The sequence below is a fragment of the Ahaetulla prasina genome, chromosome 18 (assembly GCF_028640845.1).
Source record: "Ahaetulla prasina isolate Xishuangbanna chromosome 18, ASM2864084v1, whole genome shotgun sequence".
Taxonomy (NCBI): Eukaryota; Metazoa; Chordata; class Lepidosauria; order Squamata; family Colubridae; genus Ahaetulla; species Ahaetulla prasina.
In genome coordinates this window covers 2,512,454-2,531,626 of record NC_080556.1, presented here as the reverse complement: position 1 = coordinate 2,531,626, position 19,173 = coordinate 2,512,454, and the positions used below count along the sequence as shown (strand labels likewise).

Here is a 19,173-nt window from a genome sequence, read left to right as displayed (position 1 = left end):
TCCCTCTGTTGTTGTTTTTAAATTCTACCCAGAACGGGCACCTTAAAGGTCTTCTAGTCCAGCCCCCTGCTCAAGGCAGGAGACCCTGTATATACCCGTGATGGCGAACCTATGGCACGCGTGCCACACGTGGCACGTGGAGCCATGTCTGTGGCCATGCGAGTGTTGCCCTAGCTCAGCTCCAATACATATGCATGTGCTGGCCAGCTGATTTTCAGGTCTTCTGAGCCCACCGGAAGTCTGGAAACGGGCAGTTTCGGGCCTCCGGAGGGCCTCTAGAGGGGGGGGAGAGGCCGTTTTTTAAAATTATTATTTAAAAAGTTTTACAAAAAGAAATAAGTTTTTCTTCCCCCATCCCCTCCCTCCCCTCCTCAAACCCCTCCCCCAGACTTCCCGGAGCAAACACAAGGTATAGTTCAAAAAACTAACATTCATACATTAAATAACACAATTATAATCCTTCTCTTTCGCATATCTTGACTTCCTCCTTTAAAATCAAAAATTACGTCCTTCATTCAAAGGCAGTCTGATATCTCTTAGTCTGATATCTGTTTTGAATATAGTCAATCCATTTCTTCCAGTCAGGGGAAGGCCGTTTTTGACCTCCCCAGGCTCCAAGGAAGTCTCTGGAGCCTGAGGGAGGGCAAAAAACGGGCCTACCTGGCTCACCGGTAACTATCGCGTGCCAAAAGCAGGGGGCATTGGATTATAGGTGTGGGCACCCATGCATGCCCCCCACACTTTTGGCACGCGACAGCAAAAAAGTTAGCCATCACTTTGACCATCCCAGTCAAAGGGTTGTCCAGTGTATTTTATTCTGCTAGATAACATTGAAAAAACAGCTTACACTGGGTGGAAAAATTGCATTTAAAAAGCCCAGTCTTTGAATGACTTCCACAACCAAGCCCCGTTGGCATTTAAAAAGGAGAAACAACAACAACAACAACCCACAATCCTTGTGACTTTTTTTTTTCCTTTTTGACATGAACCTTCACATCCCAACCTGGCCGAATGCATCGCCCAGACTTCCCGAGAGCCATGCACAGTCTGGCCCAATCTTCTAGTCCTCTGTGAGGAAAGTGGGTGGAAATATATATATATGTAGGTCTTTGGTTATTCGGGTTTTCTCCCGCGTAAAATTGGAAGTGTCTTGGCGACGTTTTGACGAAGTCTCATTCGTCATCTTCAGGCTTCAGCTTCGTGCTTCTGGGAGCAATGTGTGATCGCAGCTGTTTCTTCCTTTTTAACTGCTAGTGGGGGTTTGAACTGATTGGGTGGGAGCTTGGCTGTGCTCTGATTGGATGGGGTTTTTTTGTGCTCTGATTGGATGGGGGTGTGTCCTGTTTGGGTGGGGGCTTGGTTGTGCTCAGATTAGTCTGAGTTGCAGGGGGATTTGAGCTGGTGAGCTGCATTGCTGTTGTTTGGCTTCGTGTTTGTGGTCGTGCTACATCTTCATAGTGGGTGTCTGTCTGCTGCATGTATGGATTGGAGGGGTTTGAAATGGCTAATGTTGCAGCTGCGGTCTGGCTTCTGGTCCTTGGTCGTGCTTCATGATCAGTGTGGGTTTGGGTCTGCTTTCTGGGTGGATGTGCGGTGGTGACATCCTGTGTGGACCTCGTGAGTGTGGGTCTGGTGTCATTCCTCGTGTTAGGGACTCGTTTGTCAATAAGGGCGGGTTTCCAAATGGCTGGTATATATTTATTTTCTGAGGTTTTTGTTTTCTGAGGTTTTCGCGGGTGTTTGTATGTATGTATGTATATAATATTTATAATAATAATTATAAGATAGAGAGAGAGAGAGAGAGAGAGAGATGATAGGTAGGTAGGTAGGTAGGTAGGTAGATAGATAGATAGATAGATAGATAGATAGATAGATAGATAGATAGATAGATAGATAGATAGATAGATAGATAGATAGATAGATAGATAGATAGATATATTTTGCCCTAGTCACACAGTCAGGATTTCTGGTTGTTTTTTTTTAAAAACAAACACACACACAAAACTCATCACTACGTTTTCTCCGGAAAACTTCCTTCCCACTTCACACACACAAAGACACACACACAAACACACACACCTTTCCTGCCTTGTGATTCATTTTTGCCAGCGGGCGATCGGTCAGCTGCGGCGGCACCCAGCATGACGGTGCACGCCAAGCGGTGCAAAAATTGGGGGGGCTGCTGCCGGTTTGGGCATGTTGGAGTTAGGAACTGCTCACAGCTGTTGCTCCTTTCCTAACTGAGAGATAATTAATATTTTTTCCCCACAAATCCATCTCTCCAGTCGTGAGGTTCCCTCGGATGGCCTGGCAACTGGCCGAGGGGGGTTGCGGGGGTGGTGGGAACCCCATCTCCATCTGGTCTAATTGGCATCTGGAGGGGGGGGCCCGGCAGCTTCAGTTTTGGGGGTCTGCAGAAGCGGTGGGAAGGGGAGCAAGCTGCAAGGAGCCGGCTTCCTAAATTTGGTGGTTTGTTGTTTTTTTAAACCAAAAATGAATCTGTAGCTCTGACGAGACTTTTTCGCATCCCGGCGGATTGGAAATAGGAACAGAAAAGTCTCCTGAAACGATGATTCCTTCATGAGTCTTGCGACTTTTATCAATAAGATGAAAGAACCTAGAACGCGGGATCCTAGGGCTGGAAGGGACCTTGGAGGTCTTCTAGCCCAACCCTCTGCTCAAGGCAAGAATAGCAGCCTTAAGTAGGGTCTTCTGCTTGAGCAGGGGTTGGACTAGAAGACCTCCAAGGTCCCTTCCAACTGTGGTATTCCTTCCTTCCTTCCTAATTTCTTTTTCTATACCCCTTCTTTCCCCTTTCTTTCCTTCCTTCCTTTCTTTCCCTTCCCTTCCTTCCTTCCAATTTCTTTTTCTATTCTCTTTCTTTCCTCTTCCTTCCTTCCTAATTTCTTTTTCTATTATTCTTTCCTTTTCCTTCTTTCTCATTCCTTCCTTCCTCCTAATTTTTCTATTCTCCTTTCCTCTTCTTTCCTTCCTAATTTCTTTTTCTATCCTTCTTCCTTCCTTCCTTCCTAATTTCTTTTTCTATTCTTCTTTCTTTTTGCCTTCCTTTCTCCTAATTTTTTTCTATTCTCCTTCTTTCCTCTTCCTTCCTTCCTTCCTTCTTTCCTTCCTCCCTCCTAATTTCTTTTTCTAGTCTCCTTCTTTCTTTTTTCTTCCTTCCTTCCTAATTTCTTTTTCTATTCTTTCTTTTTGCCTTCCTTTCTCCTAATTTTTTTCTATTCTTCTTCTTTCCTCTTCCTTCCTCCCTCCCTCCCTCCCTCTCTCCTAATTCCTTTTTCTATTCTTTCTTTTTCCTTCCTTCCTTCCTTCCTTCCTTCCTTTTTTCCTTCCTTCCTTCCTTCCTTCCTTCCTTCCTTCCTTCCTTCCTTCCTTCCTTCTTTCCCCTGTGTCCTGTATCCCAGTCAAAACTGTTCATAAATAGAATAAAAATTCAGTTCTTATTCTGTTCCTAAAACGATAAGGATTAAAACCCTTATTCCAAAGGATTCACCCTTTATCACAAATAAAGCCAACGGTTAAATTCACAGAACCCATGTCCTCCCTTAACAATAGAAATTTGGGGCTCCATCCATAGCGGTCGTAAGTGGAGGATCCCCCCACAATAGGAAGGGGAGCATTGACCGGCATTGTCTCTTCACTCCCTGGATGTGTCCGAACAGATTTCGCCAAGTCGGTTAACGGTATTTGCGGTTTGCAAGCCGCTACACGCCAGAGCGAGACGGCATATGTGTTATTAGCACCTTTCTCGTGCAATGTGTCTGAGCCTGCCCTGCGGAGGGGACTCCTTGCAGCTGCTTGTACAAAGGCGGTAAGGAAATGGGACGCCCCAGGCACCCCGCTTCTCTTCCCCAAACAACACACAAACACAATCGCCCACAGTCCCCCCCCCCCCCACCTCACCAGGTTTGTGCCTTTCCGCACAATCGGGAATCAACCCTCTTTGGAACATAAACTGAGTGTATTATATAAAAGTATATATACACTAATATTCCCCCTTCTCTCACACTTTTATATAATAAAATAAAAGCAATAACAGGGAATAATTGAATGACGATAGACCGCAAGAAGCAACGGGTGGAAATTGATCAAGGAGAGAAGCAACTTAGAACTAAGGAGAAATTTCCTGACTGTGAGAACAACTTGCCTGCAGAAGTTATGAATGCTCCAACACTGGCAATTTTTAAGAAAATGTAGGATAACCATTTGTCTGAAACGGTGTAGGGTTTCCTGCCTGGGCAGGGGGTTGGACTAGAAGACCTCCAAGGTCCCTTCCAACTCTGTTATTATGAATTATGAAGGAGGGAGGGAGGAGGAGAGGAGAGGAGAAGGAAGGAAAGGGAGGGGGGAAGGAAGGAAGGAAGGAAGGAAGGAAGGAAGGAAGGAAGGAAGGAAGGAAGATAGGGGGGAAGGAAGAGCCAGGAAAGATCCAGGAAGGAAGGAGATTGGGGGAAGGAAGAAAGGAAGGAAGGAAGGAAAGAAGGAAGGAAAGTAGGGGGAGGGAGGAGCCAGGAAGGAAGGAAGGAAGGAAGGAAGGAAGGAAGGAAGGAAGGAACGAAGGAAGGAAGAAGGAAGGAAATAGAAAGTGGAGGGAGGGAGGAAAGAAAGAAGGAAAGAATGAAGATTGGGGGAAAGAAGAGCCAGGAAGGAAGGAAGGAAAGAAGGGAGGGAGGGAGGGAGGGAGGGAGGGAGGAAAGAGGGAAGGAAGGTCTCAATTTAAAGAACAGGGCAGATGCCCGTCTGGTGGGCCCAACTACCCGCCCCCCCCCGATTCCCCTGCCAGTCCTGCCTGGCTTCCAGAGAAAAAGGTACCCTTGGCAGGTGTGCCCCCCCCCCCGTCCCTCATCCCCAGGGGCTGTTGCCATCACCCTCTCTGGGGCGGCCTGGCGGGAGCTGTTGGGGCTTGACAGAGGCGGAAGCTCATCTGCGTGGGACGATGGCTGCCATAGCCCCGGGCTTCTCGCCGCTGTTCTTGTCCCAACATGGCAGAACAAACCAACATGCACAGAAAAACCTCCTCACTTCTTTGTTTTGTTTTTTGTGGGGTTTTTTTTTGTGGGTTTTTTTTTTTGAGGTGGGGGGGGTTGCCTCCTTTCCCAGGAAGACGGTCGGTCTCCTTTCTGGGAAGCAAAGCCAGCCTAGCCATAAACAAGCCACCTTGTAGGTTAAAGTTCACGCGATGCCCTAAGCCAGGGTTTCTGCACCCTGATCAATCAATCAACCATGATCAGCTGTTGCTCAGATAAGCATGTCAAGGTGGAAACCCTGGCTGATAAACCACACAACACAAGTAATTTTATCTAGCCATGATGCTACGATACCAGCCAAGATCAAGATTATTTGGAGGGAATGTACAGGAGGATACGTGCACTGGGCAAGGGGTCAGAGTAGATGACTTCTGAGATCCCTTCCAGCTAGGAGAATAGAAAAAGTACCCCACCTGGAATCCATGCAGAGGGTTATAAATATTGCAAATCTAAACACATAAACATGTATATCTACATATTATACGTATACAGATATGTATATTAATTTTGTATCTACCTACCTACCTACCTATCTATCCAACCATATCTATCTAACCATTTCTATCTATCTATCTATCTCTCTATCTCTCTATCTCTCTATCTCTCTATCTATCTCTCTATCTATCTATCTATCTATCTAGCATCTATCTATCAACAGACTGCAGGGTTGTTGTTGTTGTTTAAATGCATGGATTTTGCATGGATTTTGAAGCATTTGTTTTCTTGTGAAGTCTTTGTTGATGGTTAGGAGGGAAAATGCCTCTAATTTTTCATTCATTCATCGTTTCTTGCTCTTCTATGCATCTATCCACTTTTATTCCCTTCTGTCTTTTCTCGCTCTCCTTCCTTCCATCCATTCATCCATCCATCCATCACTCTTACTCTCCTTCCTTTGGTCCATCCATCCTTTCGCTCCCTCTCGTTTCCTTCCTTGCTCTCACCTGCCTGTCTGCCTTTCTTTTTCTTTCTTTCCTTCTTTCTTTTTTCCTTCTTTCTCTCTGTCTCTTTCTTTCTTCTTTGGTACATCCATCCTTTCCCCTCCCTCCCCTTCCTTCCTTCCTTCCCCATCGCCCTTTGCCTCCCTCCCTTTCTTCCTCCCCTCCCTTCCAATCCTTCCCCTCCCTCCTGCCTTTGGTCCATCCATCCATCCATCCATCCATCCATCCATCCATCCATCCATCCATCCATCCATCCATCCTTTCCCTTCCCTACCTCACTCTCACCTCCCTCCCTCTCTTTCCTTTCTTCCCTCTTCTTCTTTTCTTTGCTCTTTCCTTCCTTCCTTCCTTCCTTCCCCATCTCTCTTTTCCTCCCTCCCTTCCAATCCTTCCTCTCCCTCCCTCTTTCCTGCCTTTGGTTCATCCATCCCTTCTTCTCCTGCATCTTGCCAACTCCAACTCCCATCATCCTCCCCCCAATGGGAACCGCTGGCAAAGAGAGAGAGAGAGAGAGAGAGAGCGAGGTGGCGTGTTTGGGCAGGAGGCGCTTTGGCGTCAAAACATACCTGTGGAGTTTGGGGGATGAGGTGATCTTTGGATCCAGGGATTTCCGAGCATGTCGGAGTGGGGGGGGGGAACACACTGCGCCTTGGCACGGGCCTGGCCTTTTCGCGGGAAGCGGGCAGAATGCTTGGCATGGCAAGGCTTGCCCTGACGCCCGGGCATGCTGAGCCATGCTCTCAAACCCCCCCCCCAATTCACTCACTCCCCAATGGAGAAGCCAAGGGTGGGGAGAGGCGTCGGGAGCTGCATGGCTGGGTGGGTCCCGCCAACTGGTGCCCACTTTGCCCTGAGTCAAGGGCTACCTTGTCTTCAGCTGGAAGGCCAAGAGGGTGGAGGGTGGGTCCCAGAGCGGGCACTCTGACTCCCCCTCACCTAAACTGGCTGGCTGGCTGGCTGGAGGAAATTGCTTGGCCCAACCATGGTTTGTGTCAGTCTTCCTTCTTTTTTTTCCCTTCCTTCCTTCCTTCCCTTTCCTTTCCTTTCCTTTCCTTCCTCCCTCCCTCCCTCTCCTTCCTTTGTTTCTTACACTCTCCTCCACCTCCCTTTCTTCCTCTCTCCTTCCTTCATCTCCCTTCCTTCCTTCCCTCTCTTCCTCCCTTCCTTTCCTGATTTCCTTCCTTTCTGCTTCCCTCCCTCCCTCCCTTTCTTCCTTCCCCATCTCCCTTTTCTCTCCTTCCTTCCTTCCTCCTTCCCTTCGAATCCTTCCTCTTCCTCCCTCTCTCTCTTCCCCATCTCCCTTTTCTCTCCATCCTCCATCCTCCATCTTCCTTCATCCCTCTTCCTTCCTTCCTTTCCATCCTCTCTCTCTCTCCTTCCTTTCTTACACTCTCCTCCACCTCCCTTTCTTCCCGTCTCCCTTCGTCTCTTCTTCTCTTTCTTCTTTTCCTCCCTCTTCTTCCTTCCTGCCTTCCATTCTTCCCTCCTCTCTTCCCCATCTCCTTCTTCCTTTATCCCCACTTCCTTCCTTTCCATCCTCTCTCTCTCCTTCCTTTCTTACACTCTCCTTCCCTCCCTTTCTTCCTGTCTCCCTCCATCTCTCCCTCCCTCCCTTCCCTCTCTTCCTCCTTCTTTCTTGCCTTCCATCCTTCTCTCCCTTCCGTTTCCTTCCTTCCTTTTTCTTTCTTTCCTCCCTCTTCTTCCTTCCTACCTTCCATCCTTCCCTTCCCCATCTCCTTTTTCTCTCTCTCTCCTTCCTCCCTTTCTTCCTTCCCTCCTTCCCTTCCAATCCTTCCTCCCTCCCTCCTTTTGGAAGTTTAACTCCCCCCCTCCCCGTCTTAACATTGCAAAGGTTGTGCAACCCTTCACTTAACCAAAATTGCCAATCCCCGCCCGCTAAGCTACAAGGATAAGTTGTCCCGGAGAGACACAGTGGGGTCATATTGTGAGTCATAACACCCTGTTCTCTTTCTCTTCACGGAGTACAACCATGTCACTAAAACGAACGGTGGCTAAGTCCAGGAATCCCTTTGGGTTTCTTTACTCGAGTTCTATAGCTGTCCTTCTCTTTGTCTTTGCGCTAGGTTTGCTCCAGATGTTCCTTGAGAAGCGTTTCGAACGCAGAGCCCTGTTTCTCTCTTGTCGCAAAGTCAATTTTATTTTTTTATTTTTTTGGCGAACGAATGAACCGAAAAGGAACCCGGCTTTAGGACGATGAGCCGATAATGAAGCTTTTGTGATAGCAATTATTCCAGATGGGACGCACTAATGCCACATTCTGACAGGTTGACGGGAATAAATCCACATTGGCAAAGTTTTTGACATCTGGATGAATTCGGAAAAGAGAAGTTGGATTTTCCCCACCGCAGGCTCCCTCGAGCCATAGCTTAACTGATAATAATCCCAAGGAAATTTTGAAAGCCTGGAAAATTGTCCTTTAAAAGCAAGCTGCGATTTAAAATTTTGCACGGGCTGCACTGTGTGTTTGTGTGTGTGTGTGTGTGTGTAGCCGTCCAATTTCCGCCGCCCAATTAGTTTAATTCGATCGAAACAATCTAAAATTCATCCGCTTTGAAGCATGCCCACAAGAATATTTATATTTTTAAAGGGTTTAAAAGCCGAAATATGCTTTGGGCAGACGCTTTTCCAAGGGCCGGTTGCGAAGCTTAGCGCCGAGGACTAGAAGCGCAAAACTTTTCACAATGAGGACTAGAAACATGAAACATCTCCACACCGCTAAGTGTGGCTCACACCCTGCAGGGGGCAGCCCTTTTTGAGTTGCGGCGATTTGCAAGGACTGGAATTGTTGCTTTTAATGGCCCAATTGCTTCAACCCGAAGCCTGAAAGGTTAAATTTTTGAAGAGTGCATGCTAGAGAAAAATGAGTCATGAGAAGAAACTGTAAATAATAATAATAATAATAATAATAATAATAATAATAATAATAATAATAATAATAATAATAATAATCCTAATCCTAATCCTAATCCTAATCCTAATCATAATGAAAAATAATGGAAAAATGGGACTGGAGAGATTGCAGACTGGAGAAATGAATAGGTCTTGGTGAATTAATTAGATACAGGAGTCAGAAGGGACCTTGTAGGTCATCTAGTCCAACCCCACCCCCCAAGCAGGAGACTCCTACACCATTTCTGACAGAGGGCAGTCCAGTCTCTTCTTGAAAGCCTCCTACAATTTCTGAATAACAGAATAATAACAGAGTTGGAAGGGACCTTGCAGGTCATCTAGTCCAACCCCCCCACAAGCAGGAGACCCTTCACCATTTCTGACAGATGGCAGTCCGGTCTCTTCTTGAAAGCCTCCAGTGATGAAGCTCCCACAACTTCCAAAGGCAACTTCTGTTCCATGGGTTGATTGTTTCTCACTGTCAGAAAATTTCTCCTTATTTCCAGGTTGAATCTCTCCTTGGTCAGTTTCCATCCATTGTTCCTTGTCTGGCCTTCGGGTGCCTTGGAAAATAGCTGGACCCCCTTCCTCCTCTCTGGGGCAGCCCCTCAAATATTGGAAGACGCTCTCCTGTCTCCCCTGGTCCTTCTCTTAATGTGAATTTTATTCTGATTTCCAGTATTCGCCTCTGCTGAAGAAACTCTACTGTCAAATTGCAAAGACGTGTCCGATCCAGATTAAAGTCTCCACGCCTCCCCCACCCGGGACGGTCATCCGAGCCATGCCGGTATACAAGAAGGCCGAACACGTAACCGAAGTGGTCAAGCGGTGCCCGAATCACGAGCTCGGACGCGATTTCAACGACGGTGCGATTTTTTTTCCTTTATCCTTTATCTCTCGACCTCGGCTCTCTTTGGTCTTATCTCGAACTCGGCTCTTAGCTTCTCTGAATGCGTTTTTTACGTCCCGCAGAAGAGTCTTCTGCTTATCATCATCATCATCTTTTAACTACCCCATCATCACTTGTGTGGATGGAGTCTGGGCAACTGAATGGAGCTAGCAGAATGTTTTACTGGCCGGATGCCCTTCCTGTCGCCAATGCGGAGTTTTGTTCAGCAGATATATTTCTCATTGTGCCCAGAGAGAGAGAAATATTTGCCTCTACCTAGGATCGAACTCACAGCCTCCCGATTGTGAGGCGAGAGCTCCACCTCTAGACCACCGTACCACTCTAAGAGGCTTCTGGTTATCTGCCTCATTAAACGTCTTAAGACTTTGGGATGGGTTGTTGTTGTTTTGTCTAAATTCGTCCTATTAAAAAAAAAATCCCTTACAATATTTCCCTTGGGGAATTTGATTCATTGATTGATGGATGGATTGACTGCTCAATCATGATTGATGGATGAGTCGATAACAATGTGATAAATATGACCATCATAAATATGAGTGGCCAGATGTCCGAATTTCGATCATGTGATACAAAAGTTATAACTGTGAAAAACGGTCGTAAGTCACTTTTTTCTGGGCTGTCGTAACTTCAGGCGGTCACTAAACGAACGGTATCTGTCCCCTGTTATAAAACGAGGAGCGAGGGACACATTCGCCGTTTTTTAGCAAAGAATATCTTGCAATCCCGGAAAGAGACATGGGGAAAAAAGAGAGATTATACCCGACGAGATGTTAATATTCATAATAATATTACGATAGGAAAAAGGTTTGCCTCGGAAGAATTTTCCGTAGTGGCTGCTCCTGCCCCTGGATGGAGCCTCCATGGACAGAGGCAGTAGAGCTGAAAGCAACCACTTCTCGCGGTTTTGCGCATCCAGCGTGAATGAATCCAGATAATTTTGACATTTTTCCTTCTTCTTCTTCTGCAATGCAATTTCGTTGCTCAAATCTGCAACTTTGCAGTTAAAACAATTTTCTTGTTTTTCTAGGCCTCTCGGCGCCCGCCAGCCATTTGATCCGCGTGGAAGGCAATAACCTCTCCCAGTATGTCGATGACCCGGTGACGGGAAGGCAGAGCGTCATGGTCCCTTACGAGTCCCCCCAGGTGAGGTGTCAAGTCTGCAAAGTTATGGGCTCCTTTGCTTTGCTCCTTTTTGTGCCCCTGCCGGGCTGCCAAAGGTGCTAGTCCTCTTGAAGGTTCAGGTGGGAAAAAGAATTGGCATTGCTCGGGGCTGGGAAAGTGGCGCTTTCAGGAAATTATTCTTGCAAACTTATTGCATCAAAAGAAGTGAAGGCTGAGCCCTTTTCCCACCCACCCCTTCCGATATTGAGCCAAAATTTCCATTACGGGGTTAATTTTCATTGGCGGAATTGATTTCTTCGCAGGCAGTAATAAAGATTAAAGAGAACAAATCTGCCGCCATCTGGTGGCCGTCTGAGTAACTGCAGCCAAGTCTGCAGGGTCTCCATTAAAAGGGGCTGCAAGCTAAGCAGGGTCAGGCTGGGTGAGGAGTTGGAAGGGAGACTGGGAGTGAAAAAAGCCACAAGATAGCCAAGGTGATTTTCTTGTGTGTTGTGGCCCAGAAAAGTTACGGAGGTGCCCATCTCAGTGGGAGTCAAGTTTTAGATGGATTTTACAACAACCGAAAAAAATTTCATATTTTTGGCCAGAAAAATCTCAAATAACAATAAATAAGAGTTCTCTTTATCTTGCAAGATCTGAGAATTTATTTTTTTTTAAAAAAAGACCAGCCAACATTGGCTAAGTGCGCCCCCTGCTGGACTCCCCAGACATTGGGTTTGGTACACAGATAGTCCTCGATTTATGACTGTAATTCATCCTGCAGTTTTGGTCCTAAGTCATGATGGTCACACGGTTGGTCGCTACATGACCGCATCCGAATTTACGACTTTTTTTTTTTTTTGCGATGGCCGCTAAGCAAACGCTGTGGTCGTTACACAAACCCGTTGTTCGCTAGGGGGCGTCTTTTGCTGGCAAAACCGTCATCCATAGAACGCTGACGGGACTGCGGGATGCCGCAAACCGCCTTACACGCAGGCCAGTTGCCAAACCCCCCCCCCAAAAACATGCTCCCGTGAATCGAATCTGACTCATGAGTCGCTTTTTCCGGGGCCCGTCGTAAGTTCGAACCTTTGCTAAGTGGCCAGTCGTAAGGCGAGGGCTACCGGTAAAAACAAAAGCCGAATGTTGAATTCGAGAATCGCACCATCATTTTGTATTCCTCTCCTACGGCAGCACTTTTTAGACTGTGGGGGTGGGGGGCGATGGGAGGTGATGCTGACACGGGACCCCGACTTGCCATGGCAGGGAGTGTGTGGCCCATAGTGTTGTGGTCTGTCGGCTGCCGGCCCCTCCAGTAGCTGAATCAGATGAGGCGGCGGCATGGGAGTCCAGGTCAGCATCAGAGCAACCTGTGAGCTCCGAGGGGGAAGAGGGAATGGAGCTGGCAGAGAGAGAGAGAGAAGGAGGGAGGGAGGAAAGGAGAGAGAGAGAGAGAGAGAGAGAGGTGGAGCCTGGGCTGTCCGTCCACTCTCAGATGGAGAGTCAACAGCCCCCAGGTCTGGAGTTGGCTGATGAGGAAGAGGAAGAACAGCCGGGTCCAGTGCCTGATGCACAGAAGGCAGAGGAGAGGAGAGCAGTGGAAATCTATGGGCCGGTCCTTGGGACGGAAGAGCCACCGCTGATAGCAAAGCCCCACCCACTTGGGATAAAAGGCAGAGGACGGAGATGAATAGGTGTGGCAGACAACTATTCACCTCCCTGCCGGACAGACTTGTTAGCCCGCAGTGAGAGAGAAAATTTTGCTGGAGCTGCCGGCGCTCCTAATAAAGGAATCGTTGCTTCAACTACAGAGGATTTGTCGTGTTTGGAGACCTGGGTCAGAAGACGTAGCTTACGAATTCCGCCCTTTGTTTGTTTGGAAAACGAACCGCTCTTCTGTTTTGTCTCGTCAAGGTGGGCACCGAATTCACCACCATCCTGTACAACTTCATGTGTAACAGCAGCTGTGTGGGAGGCATGAACCGGAGACCGATTTTAATCATCATCACGCTGGAGACGAGAGAGTGAGTTCAGCCGCGTGGGCGCCCCCTTCGGGGCTCCTCTGGAGTCCCGCTCTGCAAGGTCGGTTGTTGAGATTAGAACCCGAGCGCCGTGAATGAATCCCGGGGTTGAAACGGGAGCCGATACGAGCGAGATTCTCACCAACGAATCTTTGCCGGTCCTGTTCAGGTTTTTTTGTGTTTTTTTTTTGAGATGCTCGTACAGGAGATTTTAGAGAATTTGGGGACTCCCTACCCCGTGAGAATTTTGCAATTTTTGCTTTCCACCTGAACTGGAAAAATTGTTTGATCCTTGTAAAAGTTTTAGAAACTTCACCAAGCTGATTGAGGATATTTCGGGTCGTCTCGAACACGGCACGATTTGCATGGCGGTTTTGTTTTTTTTTAATCGTGTCCAATTTTCGGACAGTGTGGCTTTCTTGGCAAGGTATTTTTCAGAAGCGGTTTGCCGTTGCCTCCTTCCTAGGGCTGAGATGAGAGTGGCTGGCTCAACGTCATCCAGCTGGCTTCGTTCCCAAGACGAGATTCGAACAGTTTCTAGCCGGGTGTCGTCACCGTGACACGAAACTGGTTCTCTCGCGTGGCCGTTAAAAACCCCAACTCCAAGCAGCCTGGAGTTAGTAACAATCGTGGCAAGAATGAAGGGCGTAAAATGGAGCAAAACCCGCTTAACAAATGTCTCACTTTGCGATGGGAATTTGGTGTTCAATTGATGGATCGTAAGTCGAGGGCTACCTGTGCTGTTGTTTTCCCCTAGCGGACAAGTCTTGGGCCGCCGATCGTTCGAAGGCCGGATCTGTGCCTGTCCCGGACGAGACCGGAAAGCCGACGAAGATCACTTCCGAGAACAGCAAGCTTTGAACGAAAACGCCGCCAAGAACGGAAACCCCAATAAGAGGAGTGAGTTCTGGGATTGGTGGTCCTGACCCTCTGAGGCTGGTTAGGGAGATGGGAGATGGAGTCCCATCATGGGGGAGAAAGCATCAGCTTAGGGTTAAAGGGTGAACCTTCCAGGATACTGAATCATCCAACATGTAGGAATGGATTTGCGCCCTGTGTTAGTGGGTTGGACTCGATGACCTCCGGTTTCCCTTCCAGTCTACAATTCTTAGTTTAGATTCCTCCCCTGGGCATGGGTTGGACTCGATGATCTCCAAGTTCCCTTCCCTTCTAGGATTCCAAGCTTTAATTTGGATTCCTGGCAGGGGGTTGGACTAGATGACCTCCGAGGTCCCTTCCCTTCTGTGATGCTATGATTCTTCCCAGCTTTCAAACAGAACCCGCAAAGCATCCCAGCATTGGGGGCCGGGGTTAAGAAACGGAGGCACGGCGAGGAGGAAACGTATTACGTGCCTGTAAGTAGTAAGTTCGCTCCCCCAAAAAAATCCCGTTATTCGTGTTTTGTCTTGTCTTTAAATAAAAAAAACTTTGCAGTCTGTTTCTTACCATTAAAATACATACATACACACACACACACACATACACCCTGAAAATTATAGAGATATTTAGTTGGGGACTCCGCAATTCACTCCAGGTAATTTCATCTCCGGAACTCAGTCTTTCCAACCACCGGCGGAGGCCGATGGGCGCTGCAGTCCCAAAGTCGGCAAAGCAGGACTAGATTCCCCCCCATAATTTGCTTCCTCTGGAAATCCAAACGGTCCCCTCTGGTTTCTCCTTCGCTCAGGTTCGAGGTCGGGAAAACTTTGAGATGCTGATGAAGATCAAAGAAAGTTTGGAGCTGGTCGAGCTGGTTCCCCAGCAGTTGGTCGACTCTTACCGACAGCAGCAACAGCAGTTTCTGCAACGACAGTGAGTCCCGCGAAGACAACACCTCCCCCCCACCCCGCCCCGTCCTTTGTCAACGCTGCCTCCTCGTTGCAACGATGCAATGAAAACTTGACAGGGAGGAGGGAACCCTGCTGGTGGCCGAAATCTCATGTGTTATTCTGTGGGTTCACTTCTCCTAAACAGGGGTGGGCAACCCGTGGCCTCAGAGCCCTGTCCCACCCAGATCTTTGAATCGGGAACTTCATGTCCAGCTGCTCCTACAAAACTCAACCGCGTCGTATAAATCCTGCAGTTCAAGAATTGACGGTGGCCGAGAATGGCTTAAAACGGAGCTGGGCATCTTATGGACCCCAAGGCTAGCTTGGGGCCTTCGGTTGTCCCTGTCCGGTCGTTGTGAGGTCAATTGGAAATTAGAAATGACAGGAAATAACCAATAAAGGAGAATGCGTGTAGGTCAGACTTGAAAAGAGGGGTCCTTGGTGCTCTCTGAGCTTAAGGGTTTTTCTTGCAGATGTTTCATGGCCCAACTAGAGAATATCATCCGTGCTAGGAGGGAGGGGGATTTGCATTGGTAGCGCTTAAGATATTCCCTAATTGGATCATGAAATATCTGCAAGGAAACCACCAAGCTTAGAGAGCACCAAGGACCCCCACAGTCGTCCTCCTCCCCCTCTCTGCAAACCCACTCCCATTCTACCTCTGATGATGTTATCTAGCTGGGTCATGAAACTCTGTGTTAGAAATTCTGTTGATATATAGCACCACAGGGCAAAGAGTACAATCACCATGTGCTTTACTGCTCAACTATTTTAACCGTAACAGGAAAACTCTTACTTAGAACAAAAGAGCATAGAGTATATACCATAGATCCAAACTTGTAAACACTGCCATCTGCTGGCTGAATACTACTGTAGTTGTTCCATACAAATACATTCCAACAACGAATTCCAACAATCTGCAAGGAAAAAAAACCAAGCTCCGAGAGCATCAAGGACCTCACAGTCTTCCTCCCTCCCTCCCTCCCTTTTCTCTCTGCAAACCTAGCTCTGTTGATGTTCCCTAGTTGGGTCATGAAAACGTCTGCAAGAACATCACTGAGGTCAGGGAGCACCAAGGACCCCTGAAATGAAATAAAACAGGCTGCAGGGGGCAGGAGAACCTTCAGCCGACTGGCGCCCTCAAGTGGCCCCCCTTGGGAAAAATCAATTGCCCGTATCCCTGGCTTAAACATAACAGCAGATTCTCCACATTGGTTTTTGTCGAGGACGGGCACAGCTCTCTCTAACCTGCAGGGAGGGCACCACCTTGGCCCGGCGCCCCCTGGCATGTTTTGGGCTCACTCTCTGCTCCTCTCGCCCACAGGACGCACCTCCATTCTCCATCGTCCTACGGCCCGGTTTTGTCCCCCGTGAATAAGCTTCATTTAGGAGGCATCAACAAGCTACCCTCCGTGAACCAGCTGGTGGGACAGCCCCTTCAGCAGGGGCCTGGCGCGGGGCCAAACCTGGGGCCCATGGGTAAGACCCCTCCCCCTCTCAAAGGTATCCCCATCACTTATTTCACTACCTGCCCTGCTGATCATTTCAAGGAATCCGTGTCGGTTGAACCCAACCCGTTTCAGGTTGTCGTTGAGTTTCTGGTCCCTTCCATCCCTTCTACGAGCACAGGTAGTTCTTGACTTGCAACGGCGGCTGTTCGAAGTTACTTAACGGCCCTGAAAAAAGCGACTTACGGCCGTTTGTCACATTTACAACTGCCGCAGACTCCCCGCGGTCACATGACCCCAAAATTTGGACGCTTGGCACAACTGACTCGTATTTGTGACAGTGTAGGGTCCCGGAGGGGTGTCTGTGTTACGTGATTCCCATTTGCGACCTTCTTGACAAGCCAAGTCAATGGGGGAGGGGGGTCAGGAAAACCGGGTTCACTTAACGTCCGTCTTAGTCATATAACCGCTGCGGCGATTGACTGAACAGCTGCGTTGAGAAAGAGCGTAAAAACGGGGCAAAATTCATGGACTCTCGCTTAGTGACAGACCTGTTCGGGCTGAGTTATGATGGCAGGTAGAGTTTAGAAATTTGGCTTGAAAGCGCGTAGCTGTTGTGGCCAGCAGGGCTGGCAGCACAGTCGGACAGCGAGGAGGTTGGGGAGGAACATGGGCCAGTCCTGGGGATTGGGGAAAGCTCGGATGTCGGAGGCAGAGAGGGAGCTAGACAGCAGCGAGGCAGAGGAACAGCTGGAGCCCGTTCCCAGTGTGCGCATGCACAGAGCTGCCGGAAGACAAGAACAACTGAGAAAGCAGGGTCGACTTGGGAGTAAAGCCACAACTTGGAGGTGATTGGCCCCTCCCTTAGGAAACAAGATAAGAACGAATGGGGAAGGGCTTTTGCGGGAAACAATTCGGTCGGTCGGTCGGTTTCAAGAGTGAAAAGTTCTGTTCGTGTCTTTAAGAGACTCTGTGCCAAGTTTTGCCTTTCTCTGCGTTTGGAACCTAGTTAATCTGGCAGCCTTCCAAGCGAGATAAGTTTGGTGTTGATAAGCATTCCTCTTGAAAGACTGTTTGGACAGGCCTTGCTGACTGCGAATAAAAGGAATTCAGAGTCATGCAAATACAAGGGGTTTTGCCGGGACGAAGACTCTGCCTCATGCTTTTTAGGGAAGCCTAGGGCAGAACAGTAGCCGACATCCAAGCATTCGTATTTATAAGAAAAATGGGATTTGTAAAGTCACCGCCTGTCTTTCTTTCCCGGATCTCAGGCCCGACAATGCTCAACAATCACGCCATGCAGCCCAACGGCGAAATGAACGGGGCTCACTCCTCACAGCCCATGGTGTCCAGCTCGCACTGCACTCCGCCCCCACCCTACAACCCGGACCCCAGCCTCGTCAGGTACTGATGCCGCGGGTGGTGGTAGTGGTGGGGTGTGTGGGGGGCAGCCCCTGTTGTCCGTTTTAACTTCTACAGGGATCCAGGGTTGGGGACCCCGGTGATGGTCCAGGTGCGGTAACCTTGACGACGTGTGGACTACAGTTCCCATAATCCCCCAGCCAGCCATGCCAGGGCGGAAGACCCATGGTCTAGGGCCTCCTGGGTGAGCAGGGGGGGCTGGACTAGAAGACCTCTAAGGTCCCTTCCAACTTTGTTATTTTATATATTCTATTTATAGATATAGAATATATTCTATATCTATATTTATATTTTTATAGGACAGAATATATTTTCAAGAAGAGATCAGACAGCCATTTATCCAGAATGTTATAGTCTCCTTCTTGAGCAGGGGGTTGGGCTAGAAGACCTTCAAGGCCCCTTCCGACTCTGTCATTCTATATATTCTGTTTATATATCCTATATTTATATAGAGCAGAATATATTTTCAAGATGTTAGACAGCCATTCGTCCAGAATGGTATAGAGTCTCCTACTAGAGCAGGGGGTTGGGCTAGAAGACCTCCAAGGGTCCCTTCCAACTCGGTTATTCTACATCTTACATCATCTCTGGAGCAAGCTGGTTTGGGGCTGAGGGCTGCACACAATTCGATTCCAGGGGTCTCCAAACTTGGCAACTTCGAAGACTTGTGGGCTTCAACTCCCAGAATCCCCCCCAGCCGGTTGCCAAATTCGGAGACCCCTGGCCTAGAATACCTTCCCCACCCCCCCGAAAAAAAATGCAAAAATCACTCTCCTGACACGCCATTTGAGGCTGTTTTTTGAAACCTAGTTCTCAAGAATTTGAGCAGAGGGTTACTGGCTGCCCCTTCGTTGGGGAGGATGGGTTTTGGAGTGCTGCGCCTCCTTGGCAAGTTCCTCCCTTGGCAAGTTCTTCTGGCCCAGGACCTCTGGATTTAATCTTTTTTTTTTCTTTCTTTCTTTTCATTCTCGTTTATTTTCCTTTGCAGTTTTCTAACCGGATTGGGTTGCTCGAACTGCATTGACTATTTCACTTCGCAAGGCTTACAGACTCTTTATCACCTGCAGAATTTGACCTTGGAGGTAAAAATAAACCTTGCAAATATTCTTGGAGTAGGATATTTGTGGCTCGGGGTTGAACTGTGGGGATCCTTCGGATGCACTCTGAGCTGGGTGGTTTTCTCGCAGACATTTCATGACCAAACTAGGTGATATCATCAGCGCTAGGAAGGAGTGGAGGTCGTGGAGAGGAGGAGTGGGAGGAAGGGGTAGAGAAGGAGAAGGACTGTGGGGTCCTCGCTGCTCTCTGAGCTTCTTGGTTTTCTTGAAGACATTTCATTTACCCAACTAAGTAACATTATCGGTGTTAGCAATGAGTGAGGTTTGCAGAGAGGAGGACAAGGAAAAAGGAAAGGAGGAGGAGGAAGAGGAGGAGGACTGTAGGGTCCTTGATGCTCTCTGAGCTTGGTGGTTTTCTGGCAGACGTTTAATTACCCAACTAAGCAACATCGTCAATGCATCGTCAGTTATGACGTTACCTAGCTGGGCAA

At 48.3% G+C, this 19,173-nt stretch overlaps 1 protein-coding gene across 2 annotated transcripts in view; it reads left to right on the top strand.

The window, feature by feature from the left end:
• TP73 (tumor protein p73) overlaps nucleotides 1-19,173 on the top strand; it is a 28,115-nt gene that overhangs the window by 7,135 nt on the left and 1,807 nt on the right. Inside the window, exons 2-10 of one of the 2 annotated variants that reach the window (XM_058161091.1) lie at nucleotides 9,573-9,759; nucleotides 10,831-10,946; nucleotides 12,819-12,928; nucleotides 13,683-13,825; nucleotides 14,192-14,280; nucleotides 14,613-14,737; nucleotides 16,079-16,233; nucleotides 17,474-17,606; nucleotides 18,613-18,706. In XM_058161091.1, the coding sequence (XP_058017074.1) occupies nucleotides 9,573-9,759; nucleotides 10,831-10,946; nucleotides 12,819-12,928; nucleotides 13,683-13,825; nucleotides 14,192-14,280; nucleotides 14,613-14,737; nucleotides 16,079-16,233; nucleotides 17,474-17,606; nucleotides 18,613-18,706 (1,152 nt within the window). The remainder of the gene's footprint in view (nucleotides 1-9,572; nucleotides 9,760-10,830; nucleotides 10,947-12,818; nucleotides 12,929-13,682; nucleotides 13,826-14,191; nucleotides 14,281-14,612; nucleotides 14,738-16,078; nucleotides 16,234-17,473; nucleotides 17,607-18,612; nucleotides 18,707-19,173) is intronic. The other variant, XM_058161092.1, reaches the window with a different exon arrangement.